Source organism: Lissotriton helveticus, chromosome 6 (assembly GCF_964261635.1).
Source record: "Lissotriton helveticus chromosome 6, aLisHel1.1, whole genome shotgun sequence".
Lineage (NCBI taxonomy): Eukaryota > Metazoa > Chordata > Amphibia > Caudata > Salamandridae > Lissotriton > Lissotriton helveticus.
Window position 1 is genome coordinate 574,060,605 of NC_136067.1, and position 24,150 is coordinate 574,084,754.

At 43.1% G+C, this 24,150-nt stretch overlaps 1 protein-coding gene across 2 annotated transcripts in view; it reads left to right on the forward strand.

The window, feature by feature from the left end:
- Positions 1-24,150, forward strand: part of ADGRB3 (adhesion G protein-coupled receptor B3) — a 1,104,008-nt gene that overhangs the window by 249,818 nt on the left and 830,040 nt on the right. For both annotated transcript variants that reach the window (XM_078648009.1, XM_078648010.1), the window contains exon 6: positions 22,945-23,046. In XM_078648009.1, the coding sequence (XP_078504135.1) occupies positions 22,945-23,046 (102 nt within the window). The remainder of the gene's footprint in view (positions 1-22,944; positions 23,047-24,150) is intronic.

The following is a 24,150-nucleotide window of genomic DNA, read 5'->3' on the forward strand; positions in this document are numbered from 1 at the left end:
CACTCTATTGCTGTGAGAGAGAGGGATGTGCTTTGTCAGTCTTGGCACAGACCCACGGAAATGCCCGTAGACCAGTTGCATATTTTTCGGCTACATTAGATCCAGTAGCCGCAGCGTTGCCCGGATGTCTCAAATCCGTTGCTGCAACGGGTGTCAGCATTGAAAGGAGCGAGAGTATTGTGATGGGACATCCAGTAGTGGTGTATGTACCACATTCAGTTGAATTGCTAATGACCAGGACGAAGACGCAGCATCTGACCAATAGTAGGCTCACGCGCTACGAGCAAGTTATCCTTGCTGCGGAGAACGTGACTCTTAGGAGATGCTCTGTCTTGAATCCAGCTACTTTGATGCCATTACCCACTGTGATAGAAGGCGAAGGATGTGAAGACCACGATTGCCTTGATGTGACTGAACTATGCACGAAACCCAGACCAGATATTGTGGATGAGCCGTTGTCTGACCCCGATGAAATTTATTTTGTTGATGGTTCATGTTTAAGAGACGATACTGGTCGATTGAGAGCAGCTTATGCTGTTTGTACCATTACTGGAGTTGTGGAAGCCGCTTGCCTGGAAGGAGTACATTCCGCACAGGTAGCAGAAATTATTGCCCTAACTCGTGCCTGCATAGCAGGAAACGGAAAGAGAGTCACCATCTACACGGACAGCCAATATGGTTTCGGTGTGGTTCACGATTTCGGGCAGTTGTGGTCTCAGAGGGGTTACATGACCTCCTCTGGTTCGCCCATTCGAAATGGAGAATTTGTGCGGCTGTTGTTAGAAGCATTGCAAGGTCCAGTTGACATCGCAATAGTAAAATGTGTAGCTCATACTAAGAATACAGATTTTGTGTCACAAGGCAACAGATACGCTGATGAAGTCGCACGCTATTGTGCGGAACAAAATTATTCTTTCTCAAAGGTGGAAATAGAAGGTGCAGAAGAAAAGACTGAATTAAGTATGATGTTAGAAACTGTAGACACTTGGGAGGATTTAAGAATAATGCAGGAGAATGCACCAGAAACTGAGAAAAGGGCATGGGAAACAGCAGGTTGTGTGCGAAGTGAAATGGATTTTTGGGTTTCAGCAGATGGGAGAGCTGTGTTACCTGAAGAATTAGCAAATCCCATGGCGAGAGAAATACATGGTCCAGTACATCTGGGAAGGGATGCTATGATGAGAGTGTTTAGGCAGACCTGGTATTGCCCTAAATTTAGGATAGCAGCAGAATCAGTATGTAAGCGATGTGTTACCTGCCAACAACTGAACGTAGGCAAACGAACACCAGTCACACTGAGTCATATTGGGAGGTCTGGGGGGGCCTTTCAATAGAATGCAATTAGATTTCATCGAAATGCCAAGAGTCAATCGCCTTAGGTATGTGTTGGTGATTGTATGCGTATTTTCCAGATGGGTTGAAGCGTACCCTACACGTAGGTGCGATACACTCACAGTGGCTAAATTATTGCTCAGGGAGTTGATACCGCGCTTCGGGGTGCCTGCCTCTTTGGAATCTGACAGAGGAAAACATTTTAACAGCGAAATAGTGAAGATGTTGTGCTCCACATTGAATATCGATCAAAAGCTGCATTGTAGTTATCGACCAGAAGCTTCAGGAATTGTGGAACAAGTGAACGGCACTTTGAAGAATAGATTGGCTAAAGTAGTGGCATCCACATCCTTGAGTTGGCCAGATGCTCTTCCTTTAGTGCTCATGAGCATGCGCAGCACACCTGACAGGAGGACAGGTCTCTCTCCCCACGAGATCCTGATGGGGAGGGCCATGAGACTTCCCACAGTTCCAACTACTGCCCTATTGAATATTACAGATGATCTGATCTTGGATTATTGTAAAGGACTGTCTGACGCCATCCATTCTGTGTCCCTTCAGGTGCATGCGGCTGAAGTTCCAGCATCGAGGAACCTGTGTCATGATCTGAACCCAGGGGACTGGGTCTTGGTTAAAAAACACGTCCGGAAGAACTGCCTAGATGTTCGCTGGCGTGGGCCCTTTCAGGTAATCCTGATAACGAACACCGCGGTGAAGTGCGGGGGGCTGCCAAATTGGATCCATGCATCCCATACTCGAAGAGTTCCAGCATCTCTAGAAGGAACAGCTCCCATCCCAGACGAAAGCCCGGAAGTGGAAGAAGAGTCGCAAGAAGGGATTGAGGCAGCTGAGGGGGTGTCGGAAGAAGTTGGGAACGCAACGGATTCAGAAGAAGAGCGAAGGCAGGACGGCAGTGAGACGGAAGACGCAACTGAAGGAGAGAGCAGAAGTGAATACGACTCAGACTCAGATCCGTATCAGAGCGACCAAGAACCCAGTGAGAGGACAAGGAATAGGAGAATAAGGCTTGGAGCTGCCACTTGGCCAGCAAGGAGAAGAAGGCTAAGTTTGAGGTCGGCCCAAGAAGAAACGCTTGCTCCTATATCCGAAGACTCAGATCCAGAAGAAGATATCCAGGATCAAGCCGAGGAGGGTCTTAGAAGATCAAGAAGGGTGCGAGTGCCTAGCAGAAGGTACTCTACTCCCGACTGGACCTACCTTGTTGCAGATGTCTGGGAGACACAGAACAGGGAGGATCAGGGAAGTGGAACTGGTCAGAACTGACCCGATCATCACAGTGCAAATAAGGTTTCTACTGCCAGGAGCGGAGACCGAAAGGTTGCTGACACTCAACATCGTTCATCCTGCTCTCCTGAGTGGAATAAGAAAATTGATTTTAGAGACAGTTGAGTTTCCAGTTTGCTGTTCACGATATCCAATATTGGAGGGAACTCTTCTTCGTTTGGAAATGCTTGAGCGAGTAGTAGAAATGCTAGGAGCGCTTATTGTTGTGGATTAATACCATTACGAATGTCTTCAAAGGGGCGCAGAACTGGAAAGGTGAAGAAAGTGATCTTGATTAGAACGGACCCCTTTGTAATTGTGGATGTAGAACTGATAGTACCAGGAGTAGAAATTGAAAAAACGCTAACTCTCAATTTCGTCCGTCCACTTGTCCTGAGCGAAATAAGGAGAATAATCTTAGAAAAAGTTGACTTTCCATGTTGTGGTACGAACTGCCCAGAACCTGAGGGTATGATACTTCGGATGGACATTTATGAAGACGTAGTGTCACTCCTTGAGTCATACATAACTTCAGACGAAAATAAGACTGTTGAATAGAAATTGTAAAATTTTTGCAAGATAACCTAGCGCCGAGTGGAAGAAGAAAAATGGTAGGGGTTTCATTTTAGTGGATGGAGAAGGGCTAGGGTGTCTAATTTCTACGGGACTTTGAACTGTTTTGCGGAATAAATTGTCAAGCTTCCAAGTGTTCAAAAGAAAGACATTGCGAGAAAGAAAGACTTTTGGCTCAGAAAAGAGAAGAAGTGAATGCTGGAAGAAAGTCAAGAACTACACTGTTTGAGAACATGGAGGCTGGCAACCCGAACCGCAGGGCAAAATGTATAGCTGTCACACTTTTAGGAGTAGTGGTTTCTCTTATAATTTTAGTGGTAACTGTTTCCTTCCTAGTGGGACACGAGGGGGGTGAAACTGCAGTCAAGGAGGATAAGGGAGTGTCAACACCGAAAACTACCCTTATTAAGGAGAAGGGAAACATCAATGAGAAAGATAAAGCGTTGTTAGATGCAGAAATAAAAAGGCTACATACAGATGCGTCACAGGGAAATTACAAGTCAAATGCTTATGCTAAATTGCTTTATGAATATGTTGATGCCATGGAAGTGAAGGATTGTTACGTTTGTATGCAATTACCAGCTTCTGTGGAGGAGGGTATCAGATACCATCATCTTCCATTGACATATGGAATCACATGCAGTTTGTTGTTGAGCATATTTTATGGACAAGATGGATTTGAGTATTATTTCTCGAATTTCGACTCGACATTGCCAGAGGTCCCGAATTTCAAGCATTTGAACAAATGGGACTATTACAAAAGCGAAGACAGATTACACAAATGGTTTATTCCATGGAAAACGTTAGATACTTCACATGCTCGAAGAAACAATCTGACTTGTCAAATATCAGAAGTTGAGAAAAAGTTTGTAGGACAAGTAGATACTAGATACAGGAGGCAGAAGATTTTGAAGGCATCAGGACAATGGGAAACAGATTGGACCAAGGAGGAAAGGGCACATCAAAGAAAAGGTAGTATTGGTCCAATTGCTTTGGATAAGGAGAAACGGGGGAAACTGTGCATACACAGGAGTTACTCCTATTATGAGAATTTTTATGTAGGTCAAGTCAATTGTGAACATGCCTTTCAATTGGAGTACTATTCTAAGGACTTTTTGAAAGGGATGCAAGCAATACCAAATGTATATTTTGTATGTGGAAGAAATGCCTATGTGAAGCTACCAGATAATTGGTACGGATCATGCTATCTGGCTGTTGTCTTCCCTAAAATATATCATGTTGAGAATTTAGACACGCCAAAGAAAGAAATACCAACTAGGTGGAAGCGAGGGCTGGGTGCAGCAGAGGTAGTTGGAGATGTACTAGGCGCTGCATTCCCTATCCTAGGACTGATATTGACTGACATTAAGATCAGGAGGTTAGCTACAGTCATAGATAGACTATCTGCCAGTACTGCAAGATCCTTGATGCTGATAGAAGGGGAGATGCAATCGATTAGGGCAATGGTTCTTCAGAACCGACTTGCTTTAGACGTTCTGTTAGCAAAAGAGGGAGGAGTCTGTAAGGCCTTGAAGGTCCAGGAATGCTGTACTTACATTCCAGACAATTCAAAACCTCTAGAGAAGTATATACAAAACATCACTGCCATACACTACGAAGTTGAGGACCTGGCAAAGGTAACTGTGTGGGAAAAAGTGGGTCATGGAATGGGTAAAGTTGGAAGTTGGTTTGCCAACTTAGGAAAGGGTATCGTTTGGTACATACTGAAACCCATCATCATAATAGTGATTTGCGTAATCACTTTGTGGGGATTGGTGCGTTTGTATCAATGTTATAGAGCAAATAGGTTGCAGAGAACTATGAGGAAACAGGAAGAAGAGTTGACAGCGATGCAGGACACTCAATACAAGAGTCTGAAAGCATTAGAGAGTATGAAAAGAAGTGGCACAGCTATGTCTTCACTTTGAAGGGTTCTACATTTTTGGTGTCTTGGTGATGATGACCCCTGAAGGTCATCAAAGGGGGGACTGAGAGAGCACAAGTTTGGAAAAAAAATTTATAAGTACGCCATATTTACAAGCACGTAGTTAGTTTAAACATGTTTTGCACACGAGTGTTTTATATCCAGGAGTGAAATATACAGAGTGTTTTATATTCAGTAGTGAAATGTATAGAATGTTAAGTGGAGTAACTATAATTATAACGGTGTGAGATTAATGTAGAAATGTTGGAATATATGTGAAAACCTCATGTTCTCATGTTAAAAGAATCATGTCCGAATTAAATGTAACTTTGAAATCCAGTATAATGTGTAGGCCTTAGGGCAATTCACAGCAAACCTGAACGTGCTGCTAAAATGATGCGAGATGAGGTGACGTGGTTCTTCCAAATGTATTATTGAACTTAGGGTTAAAAGTATATGCTTTATAGATGTGTTATTTTAGAAACGTATGCTAGTTAAGAATGTTTGCTGCTTAAATCAAGTTAACGTTTTAAGAGTGCAGGGACCTGCTGCATGTAAATCAAGTAGGCCTGAGCAGATAATGTCATGTCGTTTAAATCGTCATGTGCTCGTTAGGGAAGAGGTCGAGAGGTGTCCAGCACAGAGCTTTGAGAGTGTTTTACGACTTAAGATATGGTGGAGTCTGGAATTTGAGGCCCACTGCAGGACGAACTGTATGCAGGTGCGAGGGTCCTAATCAGCTCGAATGAAAGGGACTTTGTTCAGTGGCGCCTTGCGCAGGCATGGAGGAGTTTCCAGGAATTTCAGGGGGTATCGGCGCACTGGAGAAGAAGCCTGGGAACCAAGGTCAACTTTAACGAGGGTCTTCAAGAGTACCATCATGGAGTTTGCCGCGCACAGAGATACCACGTGAGGGGCGTCCCAAGGGGCGTTCCTATCAGAAATGTGATTTGGTATTAGGGAAAGAGACCCGGGAGGAGAGCAGAGCAGATGATTTTGGGAGCCTAAGGAAGCGGATGGGTAGGCAGATAGGCTGATCAGGAGAGACCCATTATCAGAGAAGAGACAAAGAGAAGTGCGTGATCTTCTTAGGAAGTCACCACGGCTGACACCTAGAGGGGTAAAGATCTTGCAAAGTAGGGATGTCACTTAGGATAGTGTAGGGACAGACTAACCTTAATTTTCTTTTCTGTAATGACTTTGAGGTTGCAACTTGTATCCATTTTGGCAACCCTTATGGTTTTTGAGCTTGTACTTATTATTCTGTTTTTCAGACTCAGACTATTCAAAAAGTTCATGTTCATAGTGATACCGATTTACCTTCTTAATCTCATTTTGAGAAGTTTGTATCTTCAGTTATCTTTGACTTTATATTAAATCTTTGAAACTTAAAAATTGGTCAGTGGTCATTTAGAGTGGTGTAAGTTCTTAAATTGATTGACTTATTGCTAGATTACTTTTTACTCAATGACAGGTACCAACGATTCAATCGACGTAGTTTGGGATTTGGTAATGTAACGAGTAACCAGAAATCCCGCGTTAGCACTCTCATTTTGTTTTCATTGGGGCACAGAGTGCATGGAAGACACCAGTCCCCAGCAGGTAGTCTCACAGCTGACAGGTCCCCCTGCTGATTCAGCTCCACCTTTAATTGTGCAGCGCCCCATGTCTCAGTTAAAACAAGGAAGGTCCTTTTAGGAGCACTGTCGGAGGCTGGGCGATTTAATTAGCTCTAGGCAATTACTAATAATGTAATTACATTGCCAAGCCCCTTAAAAAGCTCCTTTGTTCTGAGAATACGTTCCCCGTTTGCTTGTGACCCGCTGCACCACACAAAAGCAGTAGTGACAGAGTCAGGAGTGTAACCTCCGTGTGGCGCTCGTGCCTGCTGTGACTGGGCTCCACATGTATTTCGCAGTTCCTACTGCAAGGATTGAGTAGGCATTTCCCCTAGAGTTAACTGTTCTTTTTTTCTACTGTGGTATCTTTTAAGAAAGCTAATATGATATCAGGATTCACATGCACTTACCGCTGATCAACATAAGAAAACATCCACCTCCAATCATGTCTACACTGCTGTGAGTTTCTATTAGCTTGTGACATACCAGGCTATATTCCTAACTCTTTTGTTATATACAGGGCTTTAAATGAAAAAATAGAAGTGTAGGTACTCTGTTTCAGAGTACCTGCTTGTTTCTGAGAAGTGCCGGTTCTCTCCAATTAAAGTATAGCATTTCTCTTGAGAAGTGCCGGTACTCTCCGTCTCTAAGTAAAAAAGTGCTGGTACTCCATACCGGGCAGTCCCGGCCTTTTTAATGGCCTGGTTATATAAGATCAATACAATATGTGAACTAAATAAACAAGATTTAAGGACATTACATTCAGAATGCAAGCAAAAATATCGATCAGGTTTCCAGTGAAGGAACCCCGCAGCATTTTATATGTTACGTTATGTTATGTTATGTTATGTTATAGCATTTATTGAGCGCACTGTTACCCGTGGGTGTCCTGGCACTGTGATGTGTTTTTTCTCAGAAAAGAAGATATTAATTTCTGTGTGAGTAGTGTAGGAGCAATCTGTAGTCTATGTGATACTCATTCAACAGATGAAGCCACAGATGGTGTTTCTTTGGGAGAAGAAACCAGAAACAAATAGTGCAGTACATGCTTAAATTCCACCTATGTATCTTAGAATCTAGCCACTAAAATGAATTGTGTAACAAAACAGCACAAAACAAGCAACGACATAATGACAAGTGAAATTAATCTAATTCAATGCAATCATGTTCTCACCCACCAGAAACCAGCCCAAGTGATTTCTGACAAGCATGAGAGATGTTAGTTCATAGTACTTTTGTTACATTGTGTATTAGTTTGATGCTATCACAGCTTTTGTTTTTTTTGGCAGTTTTTTCTTTTATTTTCACAATTTTTCTGAAAACAATGTCAATGAAGAATTGGATACCAAATAAATGTGGTTATGACATTACACATTGAAGACACTGAGGGGCATATTTATCAAAGTTTTGTGTGGCCCTTGCACCATGCAAGGCAGTACACGGATGCAAGGGTGACACAAAACCTAGAATGATATTTACCAAGCCAAACGAGGCCACCTTGCATGGCCCTGAGTGTTTTGATTAATCTGAAGTAATGAAAGGCAGCGCTTTCCATGGGTGAAGTTTAGGTGTTCACATGCATCCACCCATTAATTTTGGCACCTTTCCAGATTTGCCAAGACTTGTAAACGTGGGAATGAATCAAAATGCTACACCTTCCCAGGGGAGGCATAACGAGGACAAATATCTTTATTTCTCCTTGTTTTTCCTCTTTCTACCTGTGCTGCAAAAAATACAAAACAATTAAAATGCACCTCTAATTGATAAAAATAGAGTAACATTTAATGAACAAAATGAAACAAAAAAGATCAAATAAGGGAAAGCAGATAAACACATTTTTAAAGATGTACAGAAAAATAGCAGTAAAAAGCTGAAAGTGCCAATAATAATCACTGGTCGCAGTGCATCAAGACCTTGGGGTGATTTGAGATCAACCGCGATGTTTTGTGCTGCTTTGTTTGGTTCAGTAAATACAAAGTCCCACAAGGCAGTGCATAGTGCTGCCTTGCTTTACATTGCATTGGGTAGGCGTTAAGTAGGTGGAGTATGGCGCTTCTATGCATCCACCAATTTATTTTGGTGCAAACCCAGAATAAAAGACTTGTAAATCTGAGTTTGTGCCAAAATAGTGTACCTAACCGGCAGAGGCATAATTCTACCTTAGATGTAGCCTTTTTTTTGGCGCTCATAATCTTTCAGTGGGACAAGAATGCAACTGTATCCAACGCTGATTTCCAGGTGACCGGATATCTTCTTGCCAAAGTGAGGCATATTCACTGCTACGGAAAAGCTCCAAGCAGGAGAAAACTGCTTTCTCAGCCCAGCAAGGTCGCAACTTGAGCAGATAAGCTGGGTTGGATGGTCACTGACCTTCAAAGCTCTGAAAGTAAACAAAAATGTCTAAGTCCCCAAATTGCAGATGTGATAGGAGAGGTCACGTTATACAAAGCCAAGGCTCCCAGAACCTCAGGAAGAAAGGGGTCAAGACTCACCCCAGCAGAGGCCAGGAGGTGGGCCCAGGATATGTCCAATTTGTACTGGTTAGCTGGGAACTTTAGTAAAAAGGACCCTGAAGCTTGTCATCTCCCTGTAGCTACACCAGAGGTCAGCAAACTGGCCCTTGGAGTACACTTCTTGTCCTGTGTACAAGGGGAGCAAGTCCAGTCCTTGGGGGCACCTCTCAAATCACAAATAGCAGTTCCAGTCTTCTTCTGTTCTTTTGAAGGTCTAGGAGGTGTTATGAAGAATGTGTCTTTGGGTGCCTCTTTGATGGCTGGCACGAGTTATTGGGTGGGGGAACCTCCTGGCTCCTCTCTAACTAATGGGTTAAAAGTTCCCTGTGGTGATTCGACCCACTTTTACAGCAGTTATTGTTTGCCCTACTGCAAACAGTCTCAAAGTGTCCCTCTTCCCAAAATTCAAGATGAGAAATCCCTTCTCCTCTTGTGCAGAGCATGTATGCCCACCCAAAGGGTTGGCTAGAGTAATGAGCAGTGCCCTCCTCCTTGGTCACTTCAACCCAGTACTGGTGGCAAGTTTCGCCCTAATAGGTTTGGTGTCACCTAACATTGGCTTCTGACAGGGAATGCCACTTTGAAGTAAATTAAGTTCCTTTGCCCACCCCAACTGGTGTTCCTGTCACAGGAACAAAAACACCTCACCACATCCAAGCCTTTTTCCCTGTTCTGGCAACAATTTTCACACCTCAACAAGGGCTGTTCTCGGGCTGGGATACAGTTCAAGGGATAATGCAAATCAGCCTCTAGGAGATTCAGGCATGAAAAAGGTAATGTTCGAAAAGTTACTTTTCCTTTATTAAAAATCCAACTGCACCATTGAATTTGGCTTTTAATAAATATTAAAAAGATTGGTTTATTAATATTTCTAGCTGGCCCAATCCAGAGGTTGTAGAATTAATATGTAATATTGTTTCACAACGTTTCTCTATTGACCTGCTGCTATTCTTACAAAGAATATACCTTTTAGGTGCTAGGCACTGTAACCAAATGTTAACTTTAAATTTCTACATGTTTTTCTTTTAAATACCATGCACCCTTCCAGGTATGCTGCAAGACCAAATTAGGGGTGACTTATTCATATTTAAAACAAAGTTTTTCTCCTGTCAAATAAGTTTATTTTGACAGGTCAGGCTGAATGTTTTAAACTGTGTTAGTAAGGCTAACGTGTTAGGTCTGAAGCCACACTTTCTTTTGTCATTCTAGTGATAAGCACAATAAGTACTGCAATCTAAAGGTGATATTAAAGTTTTAATGCCATGCGGGTATTTCCACACCATATACTATGGCCTTATAGAGAACTTAAATAAGCCAATCAGGGATTAGCCAATTTCTACATGTTTTAGTGGTCAAAGCACATGCCCGGGACACTGAACAATAATGCTCCAGTATGCAAAGTCTTAAAAAAAGCAACATTTGGTAAAACATTTGGGGGTGTCTAAACAAAAAGGGGCATTTTATGACACCTTCCTAATGATATACTCACAACTACGACCACACTCACCCCAGTATTATTTGAACATAATATCCTCTGTAATTTCCATCTTTATGTATTCACTTTCACACTCTTCCTGTGAAGGAATTCTGCCTTACCCAAACACAGCACATTTATATTTGATAATATTCTCATGATACAAACTCATTTATGTTGTTAAGTATATTTGTAAAGCACACTATCAACCATGAGGGTATCCTGGTGCTGAACAGATATGTGTGCCTAGCCTTGACTATGGTTGGTTGGATAAATAAAATATGTTATGTTATATTATGTTATATTATTCTGAAATCTTTTCAGGAACAAGAAACCCCAAATGCTTATAATAGGTCTTTTATTTGTAGCTTTCCACTCTATTCTGTGCTTGCCCCTCGCCTGGAGCATTACTCTTTTACCTATGCTTTTGATAATATAGCACAACCTTTCACTGTTTCTTGTGCTCTTTCCCACACTCTCAGTGTTGCAGACCCACCCATTAGGTTTTTATGTGATTTTTTTTATATCCCCACAGAGATCATCCATTACCTTGTCGACTTTTTGATCAAATGCCTATCCCCTTGTATACACAAACATATTCATTGTATCTTAGTGGTCTTCTACTTTTAAGATTTAAATTTTGTTCAAATTGAGTTTTTTCATGCTTACATTTAACATCCTACAACCATTTATTCTTTAAAATATTTGACATCCTGCTGCTATAAATACCATATAACAGAACTCCATTTTATGTTTTTTTCTGTGAGAAAGCAATGCCAAGAATCAAAACTCATGACAAGCCAGTCATGCAATCTGCAGAGGCAATCATGTACATCACCGAGCCATTCTATGGTACATGTGAGCAAACGTCTGGAGATCCAGGAACTGTGCTTCACTGAAGGCACGTGGAGCACTTCAGTGCATAAATCTGAAAAAGTAAGATTAGCTCGCTAAGTATGTGCACAGTGCAGGAATTAGAAAAAATAGCTCTGAGCACCCTCAAACAGGGAAACTGCAGAAGCAGGTGTAATGGGAAAGGCCCAGGGGGACAGTGTGGCAAGTGGGAGGAGTCAGGCATGTCAGTTTCAAAAGAGATGCATTCAGTGATCGTCAGCCTACTGTTTAAGGTCTGCCAGTACATATACATTATTATTTTAAACTCTTCTTCAAAAGAAATTGACAAGTATAAATGCAATATTAAAGCTGTGTTGGCATATTTTATTGTCTCATGAGGTCCAAATCATACAAATGCCACATAGTACCACGTAGCTACAAAAGTGAACACCAAGAGAGAAATTTACAAATACTTTACTCATGGCAGAGCAGCAATTGCAGCTGAGTGAAAGGGAAAGAGCAGAACAGAGCGTACCTACTAAAAATGGTGCTGCTTTTCTCTCTTCCTGCTCTGGTACACTTTAGGTTTCCTTGCAAGAATGCACATATTTTTGCATCATAATGCAAGGATGTTTGAGTGATATCAAACATAGGTTTTGTTGTAGAAGGGAATCGTTCTAGTACATAATTATGTGCTTTGAAATAGTTCTACAGATGAATAACTTTCTATGTATGCCATACTGTACAGCACACATGCAAAGGTAGAAATCGTTATAGAAAATAATCTTTTCTCTAACATGCCACCAGTAGGCATACATTTTGGTGCAAGTCCTTGTTAGTAGGTAAGGATGTGCATCAAACCCAGTGGGTGGTACAACCTATGGTATGCCTCCTTGATGCAAAGTAACACAAGGTAGTGCAAAACACTACTTTGTGTTACATCGGGGCTTCTTTCCAGCACAAGACATGTTTTGTGCTGGAAACTAACTGACACATGCATCAATATTGCATTTTGCGATTCCTTAATTGTGAAAAATAAGGAATCGCAATTAAGGAATTGCAAACTGCAATGCATCAAGAAATTGCTGAAAAAATAGTGATTTCTTAAAATTCCTTAATTGCGATTCTCTAATTGAGAATCGCAATTCAGGAATACCTCGCCATCCATTCCTATGGGCCTAGAGGCCCATAGGAATGAATTTTTAGACATTCTTAATTTGCAATTCACCACTAGAAATTCGCAAATTAAGAATGCAATTTCAAGGGTGCAGGGGTGTCCAAAGGACACCCTGTTGCACCCCTGAAATCTGCTTAGAAGTACATTTTGCACACTCACATGCCCCAAGGGCATGTGTGTGTGTAAAAAGGAACTTTGAAAAATGCACTTTAGTGTATTTTTCAAAGTTTTCGCAAATTACCATGAAGGTCAACTTCATGGTAATTTGCTCCTCTTATTTGCGAATTCGCAAATTTAAAAAGTTTGATGCATTGCATTTAAGGAATCTCAATTTGAGATTCCTTAAATGCAATCGCAATTTAAGAAATCGCAATTTTGCAATTTCTTAAATTGCGAAAATTACAAAAATGATAATGCATCTCAAAAACGGGAATTGCATTCGCGAACGGCCGAATTTTGCGATTCGCACCATTTGCGAATGCAATTTCCTTTGATGCATGTGCCCCTAAATCTCAAAATCAACACTTTGTTGGGAATTCTGTCCCTTAAGGGATGCAAAACAGGAGCAAAATGTTAATAAAATTGGGCCAAATGTTGTGTTGCATTAGATAAGCTCTACTTGAAGTATTGATACATAAAGTGTTTCTGGCTTGATTGCTTAATCCACAATTGTGAAAACAATGAAGCAAAATACTTTTTTGTAAGATATTGTTTGGTTTAATGCCTTGTTGAGGGGAAGAAGCGCTATGTGAATGTAACTACACCATAATACTATAACTAAAATGTGTAGTAGAACCATGACTACTATGTGGCAAGCAAGTTATGGAGTGCTGCATAAATGGTTAATGTCATAGGGCATGGATGGTTGGGTGAAGGGCAGTAAAATGAGCAATTTGTATGAGCAGTGCAATTGTTTAATAAAAAACCACATGTTCAGTAATTGTTTTCCAGAGCTTCACCAACATATAGTGGATTTCAAGCTCCTTGTACACAAAGAACTTGCAAAGGCAGCGACCTCTTCTCAGCACCAGGGTCCACAAGAAGGTATCTGACGCCAAACAGAAGTGGCTTATGCCCACCCCCTGCAGAGCGAGGGGGACAGCCAGGTTAAAACAGATGACTCCCCAGGGCGGTACCAAAATAGTGTGATGGGAAAGGATTTCCATGCCCCTTCTGAGAAAAACAGGGAGGTTCTGATGGGTGGAAGCCCAGGGCACCCTTTTTCCAACTCAATGGCTTTGGCTGTCTGAAGTTAGGGTACATGAGGAGAAACTCTCAGGTACTTCTCAGTGGGGGCCAATGTGATCTTGGCTGCCGGCAAACAACAGGAGCTGAAGCTAGAGCATGCCCTAGTGTCTCTTAGTTTGGAACTGGAGTCAGAGGGTAAGCTTGTGATCCCTAAAGATGGGAGACCAGATCACAAGTAAATAGGGGCACTGTCACAGCTCTAAAAGATACCTGTGCCAGCCATACCATGGTGGGGGAAACACTGGTTTCACTGGAGCAGTATCTGCCAGGGCCGATATGCTGGGTGACCCAAACACATGGGAAGGACTTTGCTCTTCCTATAGCCCTGGCATCCCTAGACTTTGGTAGGGAGGCAGCCCAGAGGAGGGTCATTTTCAGTCATCAGGTGCCAATTGGCTGCTTCCTGGGAAATTAGCTACCACTAGTGATAGATGAGCTGGGTTGGACAACCACCCAGTGTGTCCCAAAAGTTTAGATTTCTGTGGATACTACTCCCACCTAGAGAGTACGGAGGACCAGATGGGGAGCAAGGGGAAGGAAGTAGAGAAAATCCACAATGAGAGGACCAGTGAATCTGAGTGCTCTGGGTCAACACAACTCCACGACTTATTCCTGGTGAGGCCACTTTCAACCTGGAGGTAGGACCTGTGCTATCACATGGACAGACGACAGAAGACCTGGCCCATTAAGACACCTCCAAGACACAGGATGTCACCCTTAAAGGGGTTGGTGGTTCCCTCTTGGATACTCTGGCTTGCCAGGCACCTGTTCAGTCATAAGGTACAAACCCTAGGCTGCTAGACCAGCCTCACAATACCACCCCTGAGATGGCAGGAGGTACAATGGAAGTAGAGTGCCTATCTCCCCTTGGTTCAGACTTGTGTCTCCAAGCCATGAAAAACCATGCCCATAATTACAACAACCAACAGAGGCCATTGACAGCTGTCAGTGTCAAGAGCCAGTCCCCAGGCCATCCACTTGCCAGCCCAAAGGCTGGAAGTGAGTCTGCCTAAGGCACCGGCCTGGAGCCTCTACCTGTCAGTGGATGACCTGAGGACTGGTTCTTGACACTGACAACTATCAGTGGCCTCTGTTGGTTGTTGTAATTATGGGCAGAGTTTTCCATGGCTTGAAGACATAAGTCTGAACCAAGGGGCAGAATGGACCACATCACCTTATTGACCATGATGGTACCTACTGGGGTGCATCTGTGAGCTAGTCAAAGTCAGCAGCCTTTCATGCAGGGTTTACAGATGAGGAGATGGGTTCCCCTTGGCCAATCCAGTGACTCAGGAGGATGGTGACAGAGGAGTACAGTTGTGTTTGGAAGGGCATAGAACAGACACATTCCACTGCAAAAGGGGCAAATTGTCCATGCTCTAATGCCTGAGCCATGTAAGCCCATCAAGGTATTGATTAGTCTGTCCTAGCTTTTGGCTGAAGGAGCTATATTAGAAATATTCCCTTTCTGCAGCATCATCCCAGACTCTTTCCTTCTGTAGCTGAACTTGTTTTTGTTGGCATTAGGACATTGAGCACTTTACCGCTGTGATTCAGTGATAGAGTGCCTGGGCTCTTTCTTTTAAACTTGGCATAATTGACTTCCACATGATTGGCACATTTATTTAGCTTATAAGTCCCTTGTGTACACTGCTACATGTACCCACTGCTTGTAATTTTGATGCTAGTAGTGGGCTGGTGCACTCATTTTACTGCTCACTGAAGTAGTCCTTTAAAACAAGTCTCCCGCCTACCCTGGCAGCCTTTGTATGCAGTTCTGAAACTGCCATTTCGACCTGGCAAAATAATTTTTTTGCCAGGCCTAATCCTTGTTTTTTAATACTTACACCGTCACCCCTAAGGAAAGTCCTAAATGTTCATTGGGCAGGGCTCATGGTATTTAAAATGTAGGGTTTGCATATTTCATATTTTACAGGCCCTGGCAGTGAAAAACCTCCAGAGATGTTTTTCACAGTGGCAAGGCTAGCCTTACATATTAACACTGTTTTACCTTATTATACTTGTTAGAAATGGGGGTCTCTAGTTGGCAGGGGTAGGTACCACTGTCCAAATAGGGACCCTTACTTCTAGTCAGGGTAAGGAGGAAACCCTCTGAGAAAACCCCTGCTCACCCTCTAGGTAGCTTGGCACGAGCAGTCTAGGCTAACCGGAGGCAATGTGTAAAGTATTTGTACCAACACTCACAGTAACACAGTGAAAACACCACAAACTGACTCCACAACAGTTTAGAAAATAAAAGTATTTAATTTAAACTACACAAGACCAAAATGACAAAAATCCAACATACACAGTTCAAGAATATGGTTTCAAAAGAGTTCTTAAGGTTGCGATAAAGTTCTTTAGGTTGCGATAAAAATCTTTAGGTTGCGATCAAAATAATCCACAGTTACATGAAAAGTTCAAAGTTGCGTCACGTCTAACTCACAGTACCTTTAGTTGCGACAAAGTTCCAAAAGCAAAAGCGGGTGCGGTGGAAAACAAGCGATGCGTTGCTCCTGCGACCCTGGGGAGGCGTTTGTGACAGCCCCGCTGCAGCAGCGGGCGTGTTGCGACGAATCCGGTCTGTATGGGGAGGAAGGCCACTTGTATGGATTCCGGTGCGTAGGTTCCGTAGGAAGTTTGCTCTCGCAAAGGCACGATGCGATGATCTTTGGGGTTGCGACGATCTCCGGGGCGACAATGCGCGGACCAGCGGTGATCTTCTCTCTCGCAGCTCCTCGATGCGATGGCTCCGGCGATGACTCTCGCAGCGACGTGGTGCGGTCCGCAAGCAGGCGGTGCGGCGATCACACCCAGTGACGACAGGCTCTGCGACGACACTCGCAGTGATGTTAGGCTTCCCGCACCAATCGGGTGCGTCCCGCAAGCGAAGGATGCGACGGCTCTGACAGGGGCAACAGGCGCTGCGACAATCTCGACCTTCGTAGCGGCGGGAATCTCCTCGCACTGTCGGGGATGCGCTCTGCAACGAGCGATGCAATAACTTTTCTGTAGCAAAGTCTCTCAAGCTTAGTTTCCAGCTGCCCAGGTACAACTTCCAGAGGCACCACACAGGGGCTAAGCACTCCAGGAAGGACAGAACTATCTCAGTAGAGCTCAGGGGAAGTTGGGGGTGAAGTCCTTTTGTTCCTGGGACTTCAGAACAGGGAGCCAGCTCTTCTCAGGCCCTTGGAGATTCCTTCAAGCAAGGGGACACAGCACAAAGCAAGTCCTTCCCCTCTCCATGGCAGAAAAGCAACAGCAGGGCAATCCAGCAGAGCAACAGCTGGACAATCTTCCTTCTTCAGTTTCAGCTTTCTCCTTGGCAGAGGTTCCTTCTTGATTCCAGGATGATCTATTTTTCTGTTGTCAGGGGTCCTGTACTTATACCCCTAAAAGTCTTTGTTCTCTTTATGCAAGTGGGCCCTGAGCCCAGTCTGAACCAGTTTTAGGTGTCTCTTGAGCACTTTGTTTTCCTGGCTTCTCCTTTCCTTTCAGAGTGAGGGGCAGGGTCGTCAGCTGCCCAGCAGGAGGTAGAGCCAGCATTGTGGAAGGCAGGCACAGCCCTATTCAGGCCCAGGTGCTATCTCCTCCCACTCCTCAAGTTGCAAATGCAGTCATTCAGCCTAGGGCTGACTCAGCCAGCCCCCTGGGGAATCCCCAGCCCCTGTAACTCTCAAACCAGATAGTCAATACACAAACAGGCCCAGGCACACAGAAGGGTCAGACAAGAGAACAGCAACTTTCTAAAAGTGCTGTTCTCAAACACAGGATTTAAAAATAACCTTTCCTAAAAGATGTGTTATTAAATTCTGAGTTCAGGGATACTAGACTCTTATGTCCTATCTTGGTCCTATGGGAAGAAATGTTGGTATCCACTGTAGCCAGCATCCCCCATGTTAACCTATGGAGCAAGATAGCCTTACAATAGTGAAAAACTAAAATGGCTGTAATTCACTACCAGAGCATGTCACCTGCACCAGTACATGCTCTACCTTTCACATACACTGCACCCTGCCCAGGGGGGTACATTGGGCCTTCCATAGGGGTGACCAATGTGCATAAAAAGGGAAGGGTTAGGCCTGGTCAGTGGGGTCACTGACCAGGAGGACATGGCAGTTCACAGACTGCACACAAGGGCTACTCATGTGGGTGGCACAATCAGTGCTGCAGGCACACTAGTAGCATTTGTCATCACCAGCCCTGGCACACCCAGTGCACTTTACTGGGGACTTCATGGTGATACAAATATGCCAATCAAGCACTTACACTTACACTCTGGCATTGATCAGCAGTGGCAGAGTGTCCAAAGCATCTAAACCAGCAAAAACGAAATCCAGCACAGCATCAAAAATACAGGAGGTAGAGGCAAAAAGATAGGGGGAAACCACGCCAAAGATGCCAGGTCTAACAATATTTAATAGGTGCTCAAATCAGTTTGGGAACCGCTAGAGAGATACTTCTTCCACTCATGTTAACGGTAATATAAAATCCACTCTAATGGCAAAGTCAGGTTTTAAATTACTATTTCGGAAATCCCACTTTTAGAAATATTTCCAAACTATACCGTTTGGGTCTATAACGCAAGCTAAGGCTAGACTATGACTATAATGACAACAACTTCTTTTGCCTTGGCTGGAATTATTGACACCAACTTTATTCTTGAAGGTCCAGGATTTCAATTACATTGTTGCATCAACTGATGACTAACAAGGGCACCTGTCTCAGTCCTTTAGGTTGAATTCTATCAATGCATGCAGCACACATACAAAGTGGGAAAAGTTTTTGAACGTGTCCAGGCATGGTATTTTGTACCTTTCTTGTACAAAAAATATGCTAGAGTCAGACACGCACCTTAGTGCTATGGCTCTATGGAGTGTGCCCGGCACATCGCAGCTGAAGGCAACAACAGTGCTAGGCAGAGGGGAGAAGAGAGGAGGGAGCCCTATCTCTGTAGATATGTTTTTCTCCTGCCCCCTCCCTGTCATGCAACGCAGCACATTGCAACATTTTTGTCTGCTGCGCTGCGTAGCGTGACTTCTTTGAACATCTGCCCCTGTAATTTCATTGCATTTACTGATGAAGAACCTATGCATCTTTGAGTTATTGATGGATGCTTGTCAGATTCATTCAGAGGACAAATATTGAAAGACTCTTAGTCTGGAGCGAGTGTTAATGGTTGTCAGAACTTAAGAGCATGCTGCTGACAGGGAGGCTGGAGGTGCCCCAAATGAATCAGTCATGAGTGTGAAAAGTAAGTCGAAACAAAAGACTGAACAGTTTTAATCACTGTATTTGCTCAATTGGGAAAGATTCGTCGAATCTTTCCCATAGGACCAGTTTACTGGGGTCAAGTAACTTTAGTCTACTAGGGTGGCTTACTTGACCAAAGAGACATTATTTGGAAACTGGCTTCGAGACAGAACATATCTTTGTCTTTTCCTTTTACCCTTTTACAATTGTATATAGAGCACTATTTATGTCACTAAAGTCACGGAATGTCACCATTCACTTTTTTATATTGTTGCGCCGTTTAAAAGGAAGTATTAATTGCTTCTTCTGTGTGTGTTTTTTCAAAGCATTTTATAGAGGGTCTATCACATGTAAGATATGAACGACAAATTGAGCAAATACAGTGATTAAAACTGTTTATGACCCCTACTTCTTTGATTGGTTTTGCGTTTGGTGAATCTCTTTTGATGAAAACAAAGGATATGTTGATATATAACGCATATGTCTGTTGAAAGATTTGCTTCTTACTTGAAAGTGACATTATCCGACAGAACCACAGTTTGTATCTAAATGGGGCTCCCTCGACAGCTGAAACGGGGAGGTTGGAAAAGGTGTCCAGTGCCCCGACTGCCGATAGACCTACCCATCCGTGTCAGTGTCGGATGAGGTCGTGGGGCCCGTGAGGGACTGCAGCGCCACCCACATGAGGAGCAATGCCCTATGAAGAAATTTGACACTCGCAAGGGTGTCTGAGGGCACTAGAGACAACAGGAGACATTCTCTCACCACACCATATCTCAACCGCTCTTCAGAACAACAAACAAACCATTCCTCTTCTTTGGTAGCCTAGAATTGTAGGGTTCACCAATCTCTTCTTCCTTGGTAGCCAGAAATGTGGGGTTCTCCTAACTTTAGATGTAAGGAACTCTAGCCACCGTAGTGCAGACACACATACTGAATGCCCAGCGCCTTTGGAAGTCTATTACCAGAGATTCTTCTCATTTTCGGAATTTAACTCATCGTTCATCAGATCTACATGTTGAAAGAGATACTGGTTCTGAAGCATCAGTGACTGCTGTTGCTTCTTCACCATTGACGCAGATCTTGGACATTGATGGTGACAGTTCCCAGTTTCACAATTAAAGTTCCAAAAAGACTAATTGAAGAGATGTAATTATATATACATATAGACAAATAAAAGCGTGTAATACTAAGCTCCATGTGTGGCATAGTCATTGGCCGGTACCCAGGCTGAGGGGGACGCTAAAGAAGGTATACCATCCTGCAGAAAAGCAATTTTGCCCCTAACGCAAGAACCAGCATGATTCAAAGGTGCGATTGTGGTGCTAGGCAGCCACAACTGTGCTAGCTCTGGGAGAGAGCTGAAGAGCATCCTATCTTTGTAAAGATGTTGCTCTTCAGCTCTCTCCCATGCATGCAAAGCAGCACAGTAACTTGCGTAGCTCCACTGTGTTGTGTAAAAGCTTAGTAAGTCTGCCCCTAAGATTTTAACTGTATTTTAGAGATTTTGCTACTCATTCTAATAGCACATGTTAAAACCTAGGAGCTACCTTTGACCTATTATTATCTCTGGCAGTGTAGGATAGGGTGAACCTCATAGCTATTAAGAAGAAAGAAATACATTTAAAAAAAACATTGGGTACTTAACTGCACCTTTATCTTGTAGCGAGGGAAGCATGGGATTATTGGCAAAATGGATGGAAGGAGCATATAGTGTAGTGAGGCCAGTACATCTCCCAAGTCCATTCTAAGCTCACTGCACACAATCTACCATGTTAATTTTGGCCTTAGGTGCCTTATAGGGCTGAAGCAGCTCTGTTGTAGGTGACCAGGGGAGACGTGGTCGCACTCTATGGCTAGTTGTGGCTGGAATGGGGTGGGATACGGGGCGCTTGCATTTTACCCAGATGAGGTTTTCTGGGCAGATTTCTCTCTATAGGAGCCCCAAGATCTCCTAAGTCTATGCTGCACTGTGACTGCTGCAGTCTCTCTTTCGTCACCGGTCAGCATCTTTATCCTGTGACTGTATGCAGCGTGCTATAAATATGAGAAAGCATCTTAAGCCAGTGAATGTTGCTGGAACTGTTCACTCTGCTCTAACTTTGTTTCAGAGGGACAAACACCGTGCTGCACAAGCAAAGTCTGCAGCTGCACAGGTGAATCGTAGTTTCCAGCTACGAAAGGAGACAGGGATGGTAGTGAGCCCAGAGAGTTCGGAGGATGATTTGACTACCATAGATAAGGAAAATGATATGGGGGCAGCAAGTGAGATTTTATAGAAGGCTGAAAAAACCTCAGTTGACTCAATGAATTCCTCTACAAGGTTTGAAGCTCTTCCTGTTAATAATGAGAATAATTAGTCTGTGGCTCGGGTGGACTTGAAGCAGGTCAAAGCCAAAGACTACCCCTTGTTTGTTAAGGGGAAAGCAGTGCCATTTGGTGTTTCAGTGTCCCCTCAGTCCACAGCCATAGAGCTTTAGTAGGAATGCAGGCCTCCATATCAAGGCTAAGACTGGATCCTTCTCAGATGGAGGTTTCTGATTTCCAGGTATCATCGTCTCCTAGTTCAGATTATGTCCCCAGCCAATTAGTGCACCCTTCCCCCAGTTGGTGATAATTTATATTTGGATAAAGGCTTTGTGAATCTAGGCCACACTGCTCACAGGAACTTTATATACATGCGTAACATTTGGCAATATGTGCTACCACTTATTTTGCAAGCAAGGTCATTATGCATGTGCTCTGTAATATTGCACATGCAGTGTTTACCTCTGGAACCATCAGTGTGCAGTGGTTATCAGAAACATGAGGCAACGCAGCTGGGGCACTCTGCAGTAAGAGAATTCCTGCATAGTAGAATTTCGATAGTATTAGTATGACATTCTAAGCCTGTTAGTGTGCAAAATATGTAAAGACTGTCAGGGCAGTAAAAATGGATTACTGTAACACTTTTGGGTTCTGAGGGCTAAATGTTCTGGCACTTCTCCCACGCACTGCACTTTTAGAAGTTACCACTTGATTCCTGAAATGAAGGCATTAACTGCTGCACTGTCTAGAGGTCTGTATGTTGTTGGTGGCTGAATTCTCAAAACAGTCAAAAAGAGATTCTGCCTAATTATTTGTTACAGCACATTTCTATGATGATATCAACTATTGGTGTATGTTCATACAGCACAATACGGGGTGTGTATGTGTGCGCGCATGACTGTGTCTGGAAACCTAGCGCTTCATCTTGCTTCAAATATCTGGAGTTACAAATTGGAAATTCATAATGCATGAGATAGCATAGACGTGCTTTATTTCACCGTCCATTGCGAAAGTGACAATATGGGCCTGTAACCACGGCAATGAGCAAATAAAAGGAAAGCAATGTGAGGCTCGCAAAGAGAACCCATCTCTTTATATTCGCTCAGCCTTTCATTACGACCTTTATTGCACTTGATAAAGATAGAATCACAATTCTCATTTAAGAAAAAGGAATAATACATCTAGAATGTGAAATAAGCCCTCCTGGCTTCTATTAAGAAGCATCTTTCCGCATCTATGCTACTTGCTTTATTTTGTGGTCGAGGCTCTTAACTTTGACAATTTTATGTTTCCACAGAACAGTATTTTATTTATTTCAATTGTAGGAATCTTACAATTCATACATTGATCTGTTTAATATGTTTTAAAAATAAAAATATAGCCATGGGTATTGCTTCTAATTGCAGCTCCTTATGAAATTTGCCCGGAGGATTACATGATGTCAATGGTATGGAAAAGAACACCGGCTGGAGACATGGCCTTCAACAGATGTCCTCTCAATGCCACAGGTAAATATACACTACTTTATAAATATCAATGTGACAATTTAAATGATTTATTTAGCAATTCATGGTAATCTCCTTAATAAACATATTCGGAAAATCTGTGAGTTTTTCTAGGCTAATGAGATGAAAAAGATCCCAGTATGGTTATCAACATTCAGGGCCTGATTCACAAATCACTGTTTATTATGCATTTTGTAGTACTACAAAACATGCTACAAAGTGAAGTTCATTTACTAAATGGGAAATTTTACGCTCCACATACCTATACTTCTGTGTGCAGAGTTCTCCTTCCCGAATATGGAGTCTCCGCACACTTAAGTATACATTTTAGTAGTAAATGTAGGTGGGACTAAAGGGAGCAGGTGGAAAAAGGGCAAGTTTTCTATAAAAGGTGATGGGACTAGAGAGGAGTAAGAAGGGTTTAGGGAGTATGGGGACAACTTTAGGGAGGGAACATCACCCACCCACACACACAAGGTGAATAAGTTTGAACTCAGAGAGTATGAATACTGAAAGTAGTAAAACACACAAGGTGATGGACGGAATATTGCACATTGGCAAAACATTCACTCTCATTCACAGATCTGGGTTTAATTCATCATTATTTTGCTTACCACGCCACCCCAGTTCAGACATGGCCATATTTGCAAATCAGTCTTGACCCTGTGCCTCATGGGAACAGTCCAGCCCGAACTGCCAAGCAATGTCTTCCCTGGACCGAAATCAAGCATCCTAGGACCCGTTTCTGGCTATCAGCCGTCATCAGCCAGAATAGCTTGACTCCAGTGGCGTAGTGAGCACTGGACCCAGGAAAGAAGGCAAAAAAGGTCTAACATTTCTCAAAAGCAGGTGTCTCTAAGCAGTCAATTACAAGCTACCAGTAGCTCCCAAATACCTTCAGAGCAGCATGCAACTTTGAGTTCATTTTTAAATAAGCACAGGGTCACATCTTCCTTTAAAAGATAAGGGGAGGCTGTGTTTATTTTACATTATTATCATCAGGCTGCAGATAACAGGGCCTGTTGATGAGCAGTGCTCAGTCATATATCTGTCCTAGTCTTGGGCATAGAGATGATGAACTGAAGCACCAATGGAGCGTGGCCTGGC